Source organism: Mya arenaria, chromosome 2 (assembly GCF_026914265.1).
Source record: "Mya arenaria isolate MELC-2E11 chromosome 2, ASM2691426v1".
In the NCBI taxonomy this organism is placed as follows: Eukaryota; Metazoa; Mollusca; class Bivalvia; order Myida; family Myidae; genus Mya; species Mya arenaria.
In genome coordinates, this window is record NC_069123.1 from 36999834 (window position 1) to 37018050 (window position 18217).

At 32.7% G+C, this 18217-nt stretch overlaps 1 protein-coding gene across 1 annotated transcript in view; it reads left to right on the forward strand.

The window, feature by feature from the left end:
- The first annotated feature begins 7087 nt into the window (after positions 1-7087).
- LOC128218821 (synaptotagmin-15-like) overlaps positions 7088-18217 on the forward strand; it is a 198956-nt gene continuing 187826 nt past the window's right edge. The window contains exon 1 of the mRNA XM_052926557.1: positions 7088-7220. Within this exon, the coding sequence (XP_052782517.1) occupies positions 7169-7220 (52 nt within the window). The 5' untranslated portion in view covers positions 7088-7168. The remainder of the gene's footprint in view (positions 7221-18217) is intronic.

Genomic DNA, 18217 nt, shown 5'->3' on the forward strand with positions numbered 1-18217 from the left:
TTTAATATACCTTTACTGATCCATGCATTATCAACTGTTTACCTTATAATATTACTATTATAATATCATGGTAATGCGTCCTTTAATAAAGCGGTTGACTTCTCAGTTTTGCATTGTCTGCAATTAATTCCCGTATATTAATGGGTGTATTATAGACCCATATCGCAGTACTTATTCATATATATCAATCTACAGAAACAAGGCCAGTGGCCAATAGCTTAAATATAAACCCCTTTAATGGCACAGGGTAAACGCCAAAGACATAGAAACACAAAAAAACAATCACAAACAAGAAACATGGATCAACAACTCAAAACAAGCAACATAGTACATATATACTATAGAAAAACTAGGTGTGCTTATCAAGGATTGTTAGGTATCGCATTTGAACGATCAGTAATGTATTTATGTTTCAAATAAACATACGTTACTCTAAGTACTATCTTCTGACATATAATTTGTAAAATAGAATGATAGGTATCGTATATGCATGAATATATCTATGTATTGTATTTCGCTTACTTCAGCTCCATTCATTTAAGATAGTGTGATATTACGTTAATAAGTCGAAATTTAGTGCATGTGTGTCTACTGATGCATACTATATTACAACATCCATCACTTTCAGTGATAGGTACGAGGGGTTATTTATCTCTTGTTGTTATTGTTTTTATACGTCTTTCAACGAGGCTTTGAATCAACTAATGCGTGTGCCGAAAAAGTTATATATCTACATTGATCAAGTGTTTTGATATTGATGAGCCTTATTTTCAATTCTCTAGTTATATCTCAGACTAATTCTTACGAATGCTTTGCAGCAAGGGTTAGGAAGAAGAATTTTGCAGGGATGGAGGGGGGGGGGGGAGGGGTCAGGAGAGGCGTAATGGAAATGGATCGTTTATGATTAATATAAGAGGTAATGCCGTTTAAATATTTCTTTGTTACTCATATATCAATTTTATATACCGCTTCAGAAAATCTCTGTACATTCATGATTTGTTCATATATACCTGCCAAAAGGCAACTGCAACCCTTACAATAAAAAGTGAAGATGTACGTCAAAACAATCAATTATAGTGTTACATGTAGTAAGGTTCTCTGACAGACATTCTATTGCCCACATACATAAATTGGAATTAATGTTTCTTTTCTAAATAATAACGTATTTTCTTCAAATGTATTTACTTTGTAGGCTTTGAAAACAATATGATTCAATCATTTCTAAATGTTCTTACACATGTTTTAAACAAGACATTTTCCATATGGGAATTATTTAATGAAAAACAACCAAACACAATTCAACAGTTCAAGGTCGACTTTTGTTGTTTAAATGTATGGGAATATATTGCAGCATTGATATAAGATTATTCAACGAAGCGCTGGAAATTGTTGTCTGGGTCTTATTTAAGTTTTGTTGCAGATATTCGTTCATTTTAGCATTTGTGTTCATTTGCGTTGTTCTACTTCGGCTAAAGTATAGACCTGGGATAGTTAGATTCAAATGGCTATGAACTTTTATAGATAATAATTCCCTGTTGCAGTGGTGGGGACATGCGTTCCATTGGGGGACTTTGCTGGCAATAAAAGGAGGCATGTCTGGAGATGTTAGGGAACTACGAGTGCAAGGTTGACTGGTAGTATTCATGGCTGTTTTGGCCAAAGCATCACCACACAAATCCTCATGCGGGTTGAAACAATCAAACTAATTCCGGAAGTCATGGTCTGGCATGCCTTTAATCAGCTCATGTCTGGCTGAAAGTTTGATGTCAAATGTCAAACTTGTGTGCACTTCGTATATTGAATAAGTACCTAGGGGTTTTGACAATATCTATGATTTCCCACCTTAATACTAATTTGTACTGCATCACCTATCCTAAATTGTTTTAAGTTTGACGTTGTTAAATTGATATGAAATTTATTGCTGATTTTAATAATGAACGCTCCCTGAAGTAAGGGAGAACATTCGATTTCACGTTGCTTTTTATTTGTAATTTATTGACATTTTTCGCTGAAAGCAGAGGAACAAGTAATATTGCCATATATTATTATTTTCATTATATTGTACTTAATTTCGAATAAAAATGCAATATCTTTAAAATGACGTTTTATTATCATTTTTCACGCGAAAATAAAATTAGTTCTCAATATTGAAAAGTAGTTTGATAATGACGGCATGATTACAGCGCGTGACTCATATTACATGGGGGTGTAATGTGTTTTACCAGCACTGGTCACATGACCGAAAACACACGTATAATGAAATCGCGATTAGTAATTCCGGAAATAGATTGTTTTTTTAGCGATTTCGGTGTAAACTTCGAATATAAATGGTATCCGCAAAAATCTATAGCGTTCAGTAACTTGTTATCAAAAACCTTTTATATCGAACTAAAATACTTTGTGAATTACAATTTATTATAACGATCTTTTCATTGTAATTTGTTTGACTTTGTGGCTTTTTAATTCATAGAGACCTTAAACTTATTTCCCTGTTGAACATCACGAATCTTTATCACTGTCGAACGTATATGCACACACATACTATCTGTACTAGGTTTCTGAAGGTTGCTTCATTGGCGTTTATTGCGTTTTTGTTTCGTTTCGCGTTGAAAGTTGGTAAATTGGGTGCTATTACCAGCATTGTCGCGTCGTATTATAGTTACATGTATTTGACCAATTTGTGAACAACGAGATACCAGACAATACAGGTGCGATACGTAAAATTTGATGTCCAAGCACGCTTGTTACTGTGATGAACACCTTTGTCATTCAGGACCAGACATATTATGAGCTAATCGAGAGCGACTGTATCCGCGATATGGTCTGTCACATTGATATCCCAGCTGTGTATCGGATGCCAAAATACTATTTTCAGATAATTTACTCTCCCTTGCACATAATTAAATTTATATTCATTTCCGACTGACAAAAACTCGCATTTCCTGTTCCCTTCCGCGGGTCGAGCCCAATTGTTTATTTGAAGAAAGAAATGAGAAATTTTAATAGCATTGGGGTCGTCCTCGGCGATATGGTGCAAACTGTACAATTTAATTATTTTCAGATAAGTACACATGTTGCCAGTGACAATTTCTACATAAATAGCACAAACATATAAGTCAGGCTTTTACAATTGCTGAATTCTAAATATTTTCGACAGAAACAACAACAGCAACAACACAAACACACCACTAACAGACAAGCGTTGCCATCCGTCTGCGGTGCCTTTGTTTGAGTTTTTAGCAAAAAAGGGTTATTACTGTTATCTCTATTGCATTTTGCGTGCATGGCTCAAGATCATATCACAGGAACTACCTCAAACAAATTTAGTTTTTGCGGAAAGCTTGTATTTATTGTCTTAGTAAAACAATGTCAACCACAGAATAACTCCATGTAACCTAACTATTCAACCAAAATCATCTTTACAGGCACAATATTCTATCCCCAATAAACACTAAACGGATAGATATACGACGTAGCACGTTAATAAATCACTTCACACAAAACCTTCTACCAAAACACATTTCTAAGTTTATTTAACGGTATTGACTCTTAATGTTTAACCAAGTATTTGCATTTGTATTTGCCTATGTTTTACATGCAAACCAATTCCATTCCTAGATATAAGCTACTGCTATTGAAACTTCATCAACATGGTCAAAGGTACAAAACAGTCACGTATCAACTCAATTTTCTGTGAATTATGACCATTTCCGAACGGGGTATTGGTCAAGGGTTTGCATCCATCATTCACATATATCAGTAACATCCCATGTCTTATGTGTTTAAAACCTACCCAGTGTAGGTCCTCAACTTACATGAATGGAATGGACTTATAATGGCTTTTCTATTTGGTTAAATGCTTACCCGCAAGCTTATACAAGTTTAACAGTCACTATCAATGTATTAAATTGAACTCTTCATAAAGGCTGTCTGTGACAAAAGCCTATCACTGAGCTATAAACCGAATATAGCTTGTTAAAGTGTGTGTGTGTGTGTGTGTGTGTGCGTGTGCGTGTGCGTGTGCGCGTGTGTGTGTGTTTTGCTTTAACATACTGAATATTTAGACCCTCAATGTAAATTCCATCCGTGATAATTATAAGACGAACGTTTCTTTAATACCTTTATAAGCAATGTTTGCAAATAGTTTGCTCTTGACTGTAATTTGCAAAATTATTCTTAAAGCTGCACTCTTACTGATTTACCGTTTTTTTTTTACCGAAGATCGACCATCTGATCTTTTGTCAGCAGTCTTTTATCACTGGTTAGCAGATATTTGCGCAAACAAATTCTAATTCCAAGACAAAAATAAAAAAGTTGGAAAAACGGTAAATCTGTGAGAGTGCAGCTTTAAAGAGGTACAATATAGGTTGATGCCATTCTTTTTTCATTTCAACGAATTATTTATTTTTATTTTTATTGGATTTCAGGATCATAACAAAACAAAGACCACATGATGGGTGTACAGATAGAAACATATTTGCGATACGTTAGCGCTTTTAAATTGGTGAATATGTGGTAACCTAGCTATTAATTGTTATTTTCTTAAGGCTTTAGGATTTCGATAAGCGACGACTGGGGAATCGATTTAAAATTTGTATTTTGTTTGAAAAGCTCCGGTACAGGAACATTTCATATGACAACGAAGCTATCGTTATATTGAATTAAATTGAGATATACATGTACCAGTGTTCTGTTTGATAAGAATAAGTGTACTCTGGCTTTTCCGAAGTTTCCATACATCAATATAATAAGCATTTATAAAAGTTATGTTTAAAGAAAGCTTCAGTATCTTATTTGGACCAATTCTTAAATTTACGATCTATGTTTTCGTCATCTTAAGTGCCTACCATGTCGGGTTTGCTGTTTATATACAATAGGCTTAAAATAAAAGCGCTCAGTTATTGGTTTTTAAATTCTAGCCCTATGTCTTCAAAATTGATTGAACTAATTTTACAAAATACTTCAAGTGGGACAAACCGGAACAGAATTTTAGGACAAACGGAACGTCATTAATTTTATGCCGTTTCATTGGTTTATTTTATATGTCCAGGTGGAATAAACATTGCGTCATTCGATCTGATTGCATATACAAATAGCTTGTTTGGTATTATAATTTAACTCTGCTTTTAATCACATTTCCTTGAATATTTTGACAAATAATGCTTAAGTGGAAACTATAATTTGAAACAATCAACAGTTTAGAAATAATATTTATGAAATTACACGTTGAACCCTAAAACTATTAACCAAATTTTGAAATTTTCTTTGATTTTGCGATATAAACAAAATAGGGATACAGTGCTGTGGATGTTGCTGAATCGACCAGAAATGAGGTAGGTTTTTTAAATACCATTAATCGAACTTTATTGATTGAAAGCCTTCTCCGTAGATAAATTTACTGAGATAAACCAACTATTACTTAATATACACAAATGAACTTTTTATTTTGAGAATGAGCAAATCTCGAAATGAAATATTTGACATGAATAACGAATTACTACGAGGCAATGTATAATATAACTGTTGAGAGTATCTTTGAATACTATACCAATTAAATTTGTTTTAATTTTAGTATTACATTTTATCAGATTACATTATTTTTGTATATAGGCTAGTTACAGGTATATCTAATTGAGCAAAGGTGCAGTTTAACCGTAACTCAGGCTAACTGTTTATTTATTATTGTCTATGGCTAATTTTCATATTTTTTGTCCCGTGCAGAATTAGCAAATTCCTTCAGGTATTTACTTCAAATCTGATATATTTATGAGCAGTGCAGTACTGTGGCACCATAGCTCTGAAGGAGTATTTGTTAACTAATTGCTTTTTGTCTGTTTTCAAGCTTTATCCTTTGTTGTAAGGCAAAATTGAAACTGTTCTTATTTCGGTGGGGGATATGGAAGTCTATGACTGCTTTTGTTTTCAATTTGGACCTCGGTAGCTTTTGTGTTTCGACAATCATCAAAAACACGTTTTCAAGGACCTTTCTGTTACTGTTTTATGTTTGACATTAGACAAATAAAGGAGATTTAAGTTATAAAACACTCTTTGACTTTAACATATTGCTCGTTTTATTGCCTTCTGCACTTCTATAGAAATAAGACTTGAAAGGCTGGTGTTGATGTTCAAAATAGTTTTTATTATGAGAAACATGACTTAAATATACTATATTTATTGAATTTGTCCCAACGAAAACCATTGTACAAAAACATAAGCGGATCCACATGCTGTTTATGGAGGTGTTGTTTTTTTCTATAGCGATTTTCGCGACTGTTTAACGCGTTTTAATGCGTTTTTAACGACATAATCATTAATGCAGTTAATACAGTTATTTTTGTCGCTAGTCGGGTAAAAAGTTATTCGCAATTGTATGATAATGCAAGTTTTGGGTATACAAAAATGAGTTTCTATTTAAAATAAATCTTGCCGCAACATTACCCGTTTGGAGGACCGAATTCTTAAAATGGATTAAGCAAAATATTTAAAAAAAAAATACTTTTGCTTTTAAACCCAAATTCATGCTGATATTTATTTACGTATTTTTTTGGAATGAGTTGATTCTCCATTAATGTCCATAGGAGTATCTTATAATCAAGTAACAGAACTCTTGTGTTTATGTTGTGCATCTTCTAACCAGTACATACTTCGTCAGTTTAACATTTTTTTTGCGTTTCATCTGGAAAAGTTAAAAATGATGTGTAGATATGAACTGTGTGAATATGCACTGATTTCTCCGTCTTTTTTTCTTTTTTATCATCCACCCATATAGTCTCAAAAATCTTTATATGGACGAATATTTTGTCTGGAACATGCCCATTGTTTGTTAATTTGTCAAACAAATCAATTGATCTTGTTGGTACAAAACATATTAAACAACTCATCTGTTTGATCATTTCTATGCTTATTATTTGTTTGGGCATTCCGTTTTGATATTAAGTTGTACTATTTGTTTTGTCCACATTATATCACCGCAATAATGCCACTTTCAGCGCTATCGATTTCATAATTCCAATAATTCTGAGTTCGGATGAAGGCATATTGGACGCAAAGCGCCCGCATTAGTTTGAATCATTCCTGTTTCTAGCATGAGCATTCGTGTCGAGAATTTTGAAGTCCCTTCACTGGTATTGGAAAGTTCTAAGTGCGTCCATATTCCAGCATCACTATCATGGTGAAAGAACAACTAGAACTGGCGATCAAGAATCGTATGGGCGATAACGGTAAGCTTACGTGTTTTTCTGATGTAAGGTCTATATGCAATGTAACGACGAAACAATCGATAGTTTTAGCTCTCCCGCGTTTTTGATCAAGGAAGGAGAGAAAAGTTAAACTAATATAGCATAACCTAACCAGTGTTTTCATCGCTAGATAGGTTCAACGATAGTAGTAAAAGAAACATTTTATTTTTTTATTTATAGTTTTGGTTTATGCGAATTCACGTATTTTTCATAACATCTGATCAATATTTAAAGTAACGCGTAAACACCCTAAATCAAGCTAGGAAGCTATCGCGTATTATATAATTTGCTGTCAAACAAATTCTAAGAAATCCTTATTTTTCTCGAAATCTTTATGTACTTCACCGTGTATGATGATTTAGATTTAAATGAACATCACCAGGTTTGGTGTTATTTCGTATCCTTTATTATGGGGTATTTTGCGATAGTTATGGTTTCTAAATGTTTAAAGATAATTTTAGATTTTACAGATATGTCTCCAATGAGTTTATGTATTTCACATATTGAAGTAGGCTTCTCAAAGGAACACATTTATGTAGTTTTCGCAACAACTGTTTGACGTTTTAAGTGCGGTTTTATTAGTTGTTGATATATATTCAAGGAAATATTAACTAAAAAAATGTATTGGGATTTGTATCAATTATACACATTTTGAAACAAACCGCATGACAAAGTATAGTTTATTCATCGTCGCTAAAGAGTTTATATCTTAACATCGAAGTAAGTTAAGATAAGCTCAAGTGAGCAAGAGTTCACATTGTTCTCAATAATCGAAACAAAATACTAATTCAATTTTCTATATATTATCTAGTGAATTGAAAAGATTTGCACCCAAAATGATTTCTAGTTCATCATGACCTCCAATTCCACAAGTCGGAAGAAAGTTCAAGTTGTGTACTATGCGTTAAACAACATTTTGAAAACGGTAACATTTCCTATGAGAAAAACAAAACTGTTTGATTGTAACTTCTATGTATTCACAATGTGGGGAAAATGTAAATTCGAGAAAGTAGACACAGTAGAATCAGCATGTCGAGCAAGAATTTGAAACCCAAACCGTTCACCTTCGAAACCTACATAAGCAATATTTGTCTTTATAAAAACCCCAACACATCTGCCACATTTAGAAGTAACTTAATTAATTAATTGATACTAAAAAAATCTGTAAATTTTGCGCCTTCTGTGCGCTTTGAAACTCTTACCGCCATCTTGTCAACTTCTATATTTCATCGAAATTTACACTGCTTTGTTACGTTGCAATTTAAATAAATGTACCAAAATAAGCATACCATAAGCGATTTTTAATCAGCAAATTACCTTAAAAAAGTGTTTCGAAAGCCCATATTCTATTGTAAGATAATCTTTTATCCTGAGCATGCGCAATAATTGATAGTTAATTTCCGACTTAAATGTACATCACTAAACTCTACTGTGCTGTACTTAATATTTATGGTGAGCGTTCTTGATCTTAATCTCGCATGTTTAAGACATCAAATGACGAATTGTGCTTGCCTTGGGTAGTCGTGCGGAGCTTTAACTTTTATTGTATCAAACTGCATTTATCTCAGAACGCATGGCGCTAGTTACAATTTGCACTTGTTATGCAAAGATACATTAAACATACTTTTTGTCACATTATGACATGTTTCGAAACAAAACAATACACAACAACAACAACAACAATAAATGGTTGTTTCCTTCGTGTATGGTGCTTTCGTTAGATATGTGAACATAAAGGATGTTATAACAGTAACTTGTCATCGCTTCCGTTGCAATTCAATTATAGTTTACATGCAATGCACTAAAACATATATCAGCAACAACCCAATTGATCAGCAATTCCAGGAATACCAAATAGTTAGTAAAACTATTTTGATTTAAAAACAAATGAAAATTACAAGGGACACAACAAGAAGACTTAAACATAACTAATATCCTTTCTCAAGCACAAGGATCAGGGCATTATCAACACTACACGAGACACATTACACATTACAAGCAACAAAACCAAAAGAAATAATCTCAAAATATCGTCTTTAGCAGTTATTTGTTGGAATAATCGCCTTGGCACGCAATATTCGTCCAATGTTTCTTCAAGATGTGCGTGCATTGATATTTCTAAGGAGCCAATCAGTGATGTAATTGAGTCAATACTTTATCAGCGGAATCAAACATTTCTTGATTTGTTTGTTTAGCTGAGAGCACATATTACCTTTTTGAACTTGAAAACATTGGACAAAGTGCTGCATCAAAGCCGACTATTTTCACCTACTCTTGTCTGGGTAAAGCCATGCCATTGTATATTAAGGTTCGCTTCAAAAGAGTCATTTGACTTAAATAAGATATTTGAAAGAAATAAAAAACATTGAAAGTATGCGTGATTTTTAATTAGAGCCTTTAAACCCCCCCCTATCTATTATTCTTTGCATTCAATTCAACTCTTCCTAAAGGTTGTCTTTTCACTGATCTAGAAACTGAATCTAGCTTGATTTAGGAATTTCGTTTTGCTATAAAAGACTGATCATGTCGCATTTGCCCTATATTTGAATAGTATAGGTCGTTCAACTATGAAATGCAATTGTTGTGCAAATATCACTGTGGTTGGATCAGATATAATCTTAATTTCAATTTATCTGTATCGGAAAACAGAATCATTGCAATATGGATAGAACTGAACAAAACATAGTTAGAAAAAGAAAATGTGCGACAGGGAAATTCATTTAATTGCTTTATTAATTAAAATACCACGTTGTATTCTGATCTGATATTCACAAAAGTTTTTAGTTCGGTGTTAGTCAATGTACAGAATCCGTTTTGCATTACAACACTAAACGCTTTGTGTATCCGGAGTTTTCTCCAAAATTTCTACAAACACTATTCTTTTTTCGGAATGTTCGAATCTCGATTTAAACAATTGCTGAACATCTAGGCATAACTACAAGAATTAAAGCCACAGTTACCAGGCAATGTCATACCCAAAGGGTTTTTTATTAAAACGTAATCCTTATTCGTAACATAGTATATTTATTTGCGTTTGGTTAAAAGTCAGTTCTGGTGTATGATAAGCTACCGTCAATGAATAAATATATCATCAGAATTTGAATTAATGTGTTGACAAGACTTCTTCATTGTATTATTTTTGCCTTATTCCTTTCACGCATATGTGTTGCCACCTCCGGCGCCTACCTTGTCGGTCACATTGTTTGCTATTGAAAGATGTCAATGGCCCATGTGGCTGCATTAAGAAAAGGTATCACTTCAATATAATCGATAATAAATTTTACAAAGCTTTAACAGCCCAAACGGAATATGCAGCAACATCATTACTGAATAGCGGAACGCCATTTATTTTGAAACAGTTTCTTTTTTTTCTTTTTTTTTCTTTTTTTTTCTTGAAAACTAAAATGCTTGAAATAATCCAAATTATTTTTATCACGGCAGTGTACATGAACATCCAAGAAACCTATCATGTTTGCTATCATACTTCGAACTCATTTACACTAACACTCCTTCGTTTTTATTTGAGCCGAAATAAAACAACAGAACTAGGTAATAATGTTAAAAATATACACATTTTACATAAAAAAAAATGAAAAATGAATGCCTAACAACTTCCGCTCAAGTCATGGTAAAAGATAACAGCTGAAAACCCTCTGTAGTTTCTGTGACGTAAGTATGTTTTACTGAAAGGATATTATGCAGGACCAGGAGCTGTTTATGTGTAGTAATTAAGGTTGCGTGCTCCATGTTGGGAATGCGTGCCTAATCCAGTCTAGTCAAGTCAAGGAGAGAAGAACAGAATCACAGCAATACGTGGAATATATTTAATCATATTACTTAAGTGAATCTTAACGTTTCCGTTATCTTTTGCAAATAATAATTAAGTAGCCATATCACTAAATATTTAATCATTATTGCAAGCCACAAAAATACTCGATCTGGTCATATTTACCAAGTGAAGATTAACCAGGACACGCTAACATAAAGCTATACATGTATTTGTTTTTGTATTACATTCTTAATAACAATTAAGATTGCACTATACTGAATAACCACCATTTATGTATCATTGCTGTAAATGACTATCAAGTGTCATTCAAAAGATCCAATTTCAAATGGTTAATTGTTTAAGCCTCTATATTGTAGCCATATATATTAGCATCACGTTAACTATTCTTGTTTGACATTTATTTAGGTTTTTCGTTGTTTATGTTTGCCATGCGTGTTCATGTGTAACAAGAAATAAAACAATCGATGATAACAAAATAATGACAGTGTGTTGCTAAAACTTGTCTTGTTAAAAATGATGAAACATGCCTGAATCATATCATTTTCAAAGTGTACAACAGTGGTAGGTTCACACAAAAGCATACATGTCTGAGAATCTTACAGGCACTATTCATGGTTGCTTCATCGTTTAAATAAATATCTTCACTTTGTTTTAAATGTGAGCTACACAAGTGCTGCAGTTACAATTTGGTGAGTAATGATGGGGGCTTAGAACATTACGAGAGAACTAGAATGTGAATATTTGCTTCAGTGGTTAGTATAACAAAATATGTTTCAATAGTAAAGCCAATTTTCAAAGCATTTCCACCAACATTTATCAGATACATTACCTTCTGAATGCCCCTTCGTGGTAACCTACTTTCAAACCCTTGTTGCAAAACAATCACTAGAATCGAGAATTCTGATTTTGGTTCCTAAAACCTGTTACAGCAATTTCGGAGCACAAATGATATAAAGGCGGCACATCCCAGATATTGGTCTTCCATGTTCGCATATAAACGAGTTTTTTGATTTATCAGAGACAATTAAAGAAGTTTATTGACGTTTATATCCTTTAAAATATTGTGTTTTTATGTCAGAGATATTAATATGTTGGGAATCTCTTCAAGAACAAAAGTGATCATGAAACACCGTTGAAAAGAAAGCTATAGATAGATATCTGTTTAATACGACAAGACGACTTCTATTTGAGAAATCCCTTTAAACTAAACAGTGGACCGTAATAAACAAGAAATACATTACTGTGAAAGGAGTGAACTTAAACATTTATGTGTGAAAGCAAAACTTGACGATGTGTATAAATTGTCTACAAACGATCTCAGTAAGTCACTTCGATGTTTTACATGTACTACTAAAGATTTAAACATACGTTAATGACACATTCAAATGTTGGTCAGCATTGGTTATTTTGCACCTGCGATTCATATTACAATTCATTTCATCTGGCAATAAGTATAGCAATTGACCAAATAAACATGGTTTAAACACAATTGTGTCGAATTTCACAAAAGCTATGTCCAGGCGTTTATCATAAGTATTCATCACTTCTTTCGATGCTTAAAAGTGTGTATGTTATTAGATAAAAGAACCTTTTGACATTTAAAACTTATCATGGACCTCAGGCCTTTGTTGGCATATGTTTTGTTTATCTTACAAAGGTGTTGCAATCCGATAATGTGAGAGGTCATTTGAACAGTAATTCATTAGACGATTATTTCTATATGTATTGGATATGACTTTTATGTTACAATTGAATGATTGCTTGAAATGTTTGCATTGGCTTCGGATTTATTATTGCATTCTTTGGTTTATGATAGCCATCTTATGTTTGTGTGAGAAGATGTTAAAGGAACCATTTAAAAACAAAGTTATACAGTACACAGTAACCATTTATGTACAAGAGATCGTTTAAGTCAGATTCGTTGAAAGAAGGTTCCATATATAACAATGACCATTAAGAACGATGAGCTCAAGAAAACGCCAGGTAAGCATATGGGCGATGGTAATATCAAGTTTATTGATTTTGGTATGATTATTCTTGATATTAAGGCTCCAGATCTAACGCGCAATTACTGTTCTATGTATGTATTCGCCTCCATTATCAATAATTTATACATGAATATGTTTTCTCACATATTTACATATTTTAACTCTATAATTATTTATCGTCATAGGTAAGTTTATCGTTTTTATTGGATGGTCCGTTTTGGTGTTATTGTTTTCTGGTTTATGCGAATCATTTCGTTTAAGTCTGTGTATCTCATCAACATTCTAACGTCGTCATTGGCGTGAAAAAAAACCCATCAATATATCCCGTAGCGTTGATAGTTTGAAATGTAGTGCATGTACGTATTCAGTTATATATTTAATAGCAACATCCATCTCTTCCATTAACAGGTACGATGTATTTTTCAGTTGTGTTAACTGACAAAACAAAATGTTTTTGATGCAAATGATCTTATGCGACTTTAAGCGAAACTTAGTTTAGATAACACATGGCATGAAGGTGGCATGTACTAGAAAATACTATACCTTACCCCGTCAATTTTTCATCCAATATTCATCAAACGTATCTTAAGTTTTCTGGTAATATATCAGACGAATTCTTAATGAATTACCAACGATTCGAAAGTAGGTAACTACGAGTTGGCGTTAGGCAACTGAAGCTCGTTTGTGATTTATTCCTTCAGATTTCTCTATTTAACTGAATCTTATATTTTAAAATATTTCAGTCCAGTAATTTACTGATTTTGTATATATACATTTCAAAATGCCAATGCAATATTCACATTTAACAAAATAGTTAAGATAGTAATCTTTATGCTCAAACAATCGATTGTAGAGACTTAAAGGTTCCTTAATACATATGTTACTATATATAGTAACACATTTGTACAGGGATTCAGCGATTATCAGTTTTGAGGCCCGGGCCGATTATTGATTATCATTTTGCGGCCCGTAGAACGTTCGCACGTGAATTCAATGTTCGCCTTAAAATGAATTTTGGCGACTGTGAAATAATGTCTTGACTAAATAATCAAAATTCATTGATCTGCTTGAACATATTTATTGTTAAAATCTTAAAGGGAGGCAAAGGCGAACGCAGTTCAGGAAGATATGCTAGTGTTTGATAACCAGTGTGGACCGTTAGGGAGGCGTTTTTCATTCTGCGTTGACATTCAAAAAACAAAACAAAGGGAGCGGCAAAATTGAATTTACTTGAAAAACAGCAACTGTTCATACATGTTGACATCATTAATACGAGGTATTGGTTTATCTAAGTACAACCAGTCGTTCTACTTGCTACGTGTTCATGTTTATTGAATTGAATTCAGTTATTCAGACCATGAATAGAAAGATGTCAGTGATTCGTACAGAAAAATTCGGATAGACGTTGTGGACTGTTCAAAGTGATCAATTGAAATTGGAATGGGAACATAAAAGTGACAAAAATGCTGTTTGGCTCACTCTCAAAAACGAAATAAATGTAAATTTAATTTGAGAATGAGTTAACTCATCGTTGTCAAGCGGGAGCAAAATAAGCACGATTGGATAGCAGGTAAACTTTAAAAAGCAAACTGTAGACTTACAAATAAGAAAAACATGCATATGTATACCATACAAAAACTTTTGACTCAATAGCCCGGCTACCCCGTGTATTAACCTCTAACTAATGTGCTATGTATTGTCCACATACAAAAGTTATTGTATGGTATGGGTTTTTGTATGAATAATGAGAATTTCTTCTGATGTATTCACTTTTGTAGACTTTGAAAAAAGTATGACTCAATTATATCCTATCAATGTGTTAATCAAAAATTATTTTAATTTGAGTTCTTTATGTAAAAAATATGTTTGAACAACCAAACAGCATTCAATATTTCCTGACAGACCTTGGCTTTAAATGTCTGGTAAAATCAAAAGCGAAATAAAATTAGTCAATGACGCGCCGGAAATCGTTATTCGAGACTTGTCCAAGTTTTACGGGAGTGATTTGTTCATTAAAGGGCTATTGGCCAATTAGGATATGAGATTCTAGGCAGTGCAGGTGCGAGACTTGATTAATTACTATAATGCACTAGCATGCTTTAATTGTTGAACCTTTTTATTAAAGACTAGACACATTAATGATCACCAGTGATTTGATATTTCCGCATGGGGATCCCAGTGGTAAATTGGATGCCGGTGCACTATTATAAGATAATCTGCACTCCCGAGCACAGACTTATTGGGATATTATAAATTCAACGATAAGTTGTGTCAAAATCATTTGATTTCTCCAATGATAACTTTTTCGTTGTGCTTCTGCGAATGTTGGCTCCGTTGTTTTTTAAGATAAAAATGGTGAAAGCATTTGGGTCTTCCTTCACCGATAGCTTGCAAAATGATGCGATGCGATGCATTTTTTTTTTAATTTTAACCATATTACTGTCGTCTCCGTTACCGTTATCGAATAAAAACAAATCACTGGAACTCTCATTGCCCAGTTTAGATATAGCGGCAGCCCTTGTCTTGTGTTTTTTTTAAACCTATGTACATTAAAAAAGGCTTTCGGCAACATATATTGTGAATATTATAAAAGAACGTGATTGAAATATGCTTTTTAACTTGTTTGCTTGCAAGCCTATACAAGTTTCTTAGACACCTACCTCGATTAAATTGAACTCATTAGTAGGGTTGTCGCAACCAAGAGGCTGCCATTTAACTATTAACTGATTTAAGCATGTAAAAGACGTTTTTGCATTGCTTGAAAATCTATTTTATTAGTCCGATATCAATTCCTCTTGCTTAAATTTATATATGAGCGATTATCCGAGAACTTCATAAGTAATGCTTGCAAAAAGTTTCTATAAAATGCAATTGTTATGCAAATATGTCTGTCATAGAAAGCTATTACATAAAAAACAGTTGGATAATGAATGAAACAGAAACTAATTGAAAATACATAAGGCTTTGGATTAAGCGACCGGGAAATTGATTTCAATATTAAATTTATCAAAAATGACTTAGTAAAAAGTTCAGTCAATAGCAATAAAACTATCGTTCTATTAAATTGTGAATTGCCAAATTTTTCGTTCGAAAATAAGCTCACACCGATCACTGGCGGATGATAATACAGAAGACTTTCGATTAAGCGACCGGGAAATTGTTTTAGATATTATATTTATTGAAAATGCCCTAAACAGGAGTCAGTCAAATAACAATAAACTTTCGTTTTTATTATACTAAAAAATAACCAAATTTTCGTTCAATAATATGTTCACACCGATCACTGGCTGTTCAAATAAAATAAAAGTATTGTTGAAAAAATCTCACGCGTATATTTTAGTTTAAATCATTGAATGCGCTGGATTGAAAATAAAAGGGCACAGTTATACGTCTTTATTCTAGCCGTACGTATCCAAAATTTGTTTTTGAGATGAAAACATTTTCTCTTTCACATACAGACATATTTTTATATATGACTATAAATGATTGTTGCTTTTAATTGCATTTTCTTGCATAGTTTGATAAGCTACTACTTAAGTGGATATATTTATTGATAACTATTATTATTCAAGAAAATGTATTCATAAAATATCTTTTGTGAAACTCAGCATATTGAAGCATTTCGATTCAATGATTATTATTGTTAAAGTTTTTAAAACGTCTACCCTCATCCGTTGGAAAGTTTGATTAGATGAACCGATATCCCTATGTATACATACATGAATGTTTTATTTTGCAAATGATTAACTCTATAAAAAAGATATAAAAAAAATATTTGACATGAATAACGATTTACTGCCGACATGAATAACGATTTAATGCCAGACTTTGCAGAAACGTACTATTGGTCATCATATATTGCAATTCCTGACGAGTGAAACCGTATCACATATACAACTTATAAACAGTTTATTTGCAAAAAAATCTAACGAAATTATTATTTTTACAAGAATTGAAATGTGATATGTAGCAATATATATCATGCCTCCAACATTAATGACGCAACGCCATTGGTACAGGACTGGTCACGCGGTGACGTCTATTTTTCCAATTCCGTTGAATATTCCGATGAATAAATGAAACATTTAAACATGTTAACAAGTTGTCGACATAATATACACATTACGGAGTTAGTAGGTGACCCAATATCCGATGTACAGGGCGCAGGAAACCATATTCGGGTTCGCGCTTCGCTCTCATCTGATACGGTTACCTTTGCCCGTATTTCACATCGGGTCACCTACTAACCAAGTAACTTGTAATACTTCTAAATTAGACATAGGGAGTATGCGAAAATAAAAAGTCATATATCAACATTTCTCAAGCTGTGTTAATTCGAATATGTAACTAATGTTTTCAAAATGAGTAAACCGTATCCGTAATTAAAATGTTAAAGACTTGTTTGAAGATTTCAATTATAAACACACCTAACTACTCTAAGAAAAAGCCATAGATTATAAGGTTTTAATTGTTTCCCCAAACACATCCAATTAAAGTACGGTAATAGTCACCTTCTTCCAAAAAGTTGCAATACGACATTCACAAATATGCTTGTTTTAATATAATTTACATTACTCTTCAAATTCCGAGCGTAAGTAATATTTAGACGGCTCATTCAAGACTTGCGAATTCCTCTTTCCATTTTGTACTTTCATGGGCGTAAAATTAGATTCTTTTACGTGATTCAATGTAAGGGATCTTAATAAGTAATAATATTGTTATCATGATATTATAAAGAACACAAACAAACACTTTTTGTTTTAATTTCTTTAAGATTAATACACACCGATAAACAGCGTTCAGTAACCTTGTTTTATAATATCCACTGATTTGCAAAAGTTGCATTTAAGCCAGGAAAACATTCCCAAAAGAATCCATTAAACAGTCTTTTAGAGAGTTTATTAGAGAGCCTGAAAATATCGTATTAGACTGCTTATATTCCCTACCAAGGACGCGCAAAGGTACCTAATGTACAAAAATGTGAATTGTTGTTGCCTATTGACACCATATTATCATTTTTGAATAAATTCGAAGGAATAAATGTCTAGGGATATAAAAAATATGTTAAAACATACAACAAAAGTAGTTTTAAAACGAGCTGTTTCGGCATAAAAAATGATATTGCACGTCCATGTTCAGTTGAAATAAAAAACATATTCAAATACTTTACACAAAGTGTAGTTTTTGTGATACAATTTACA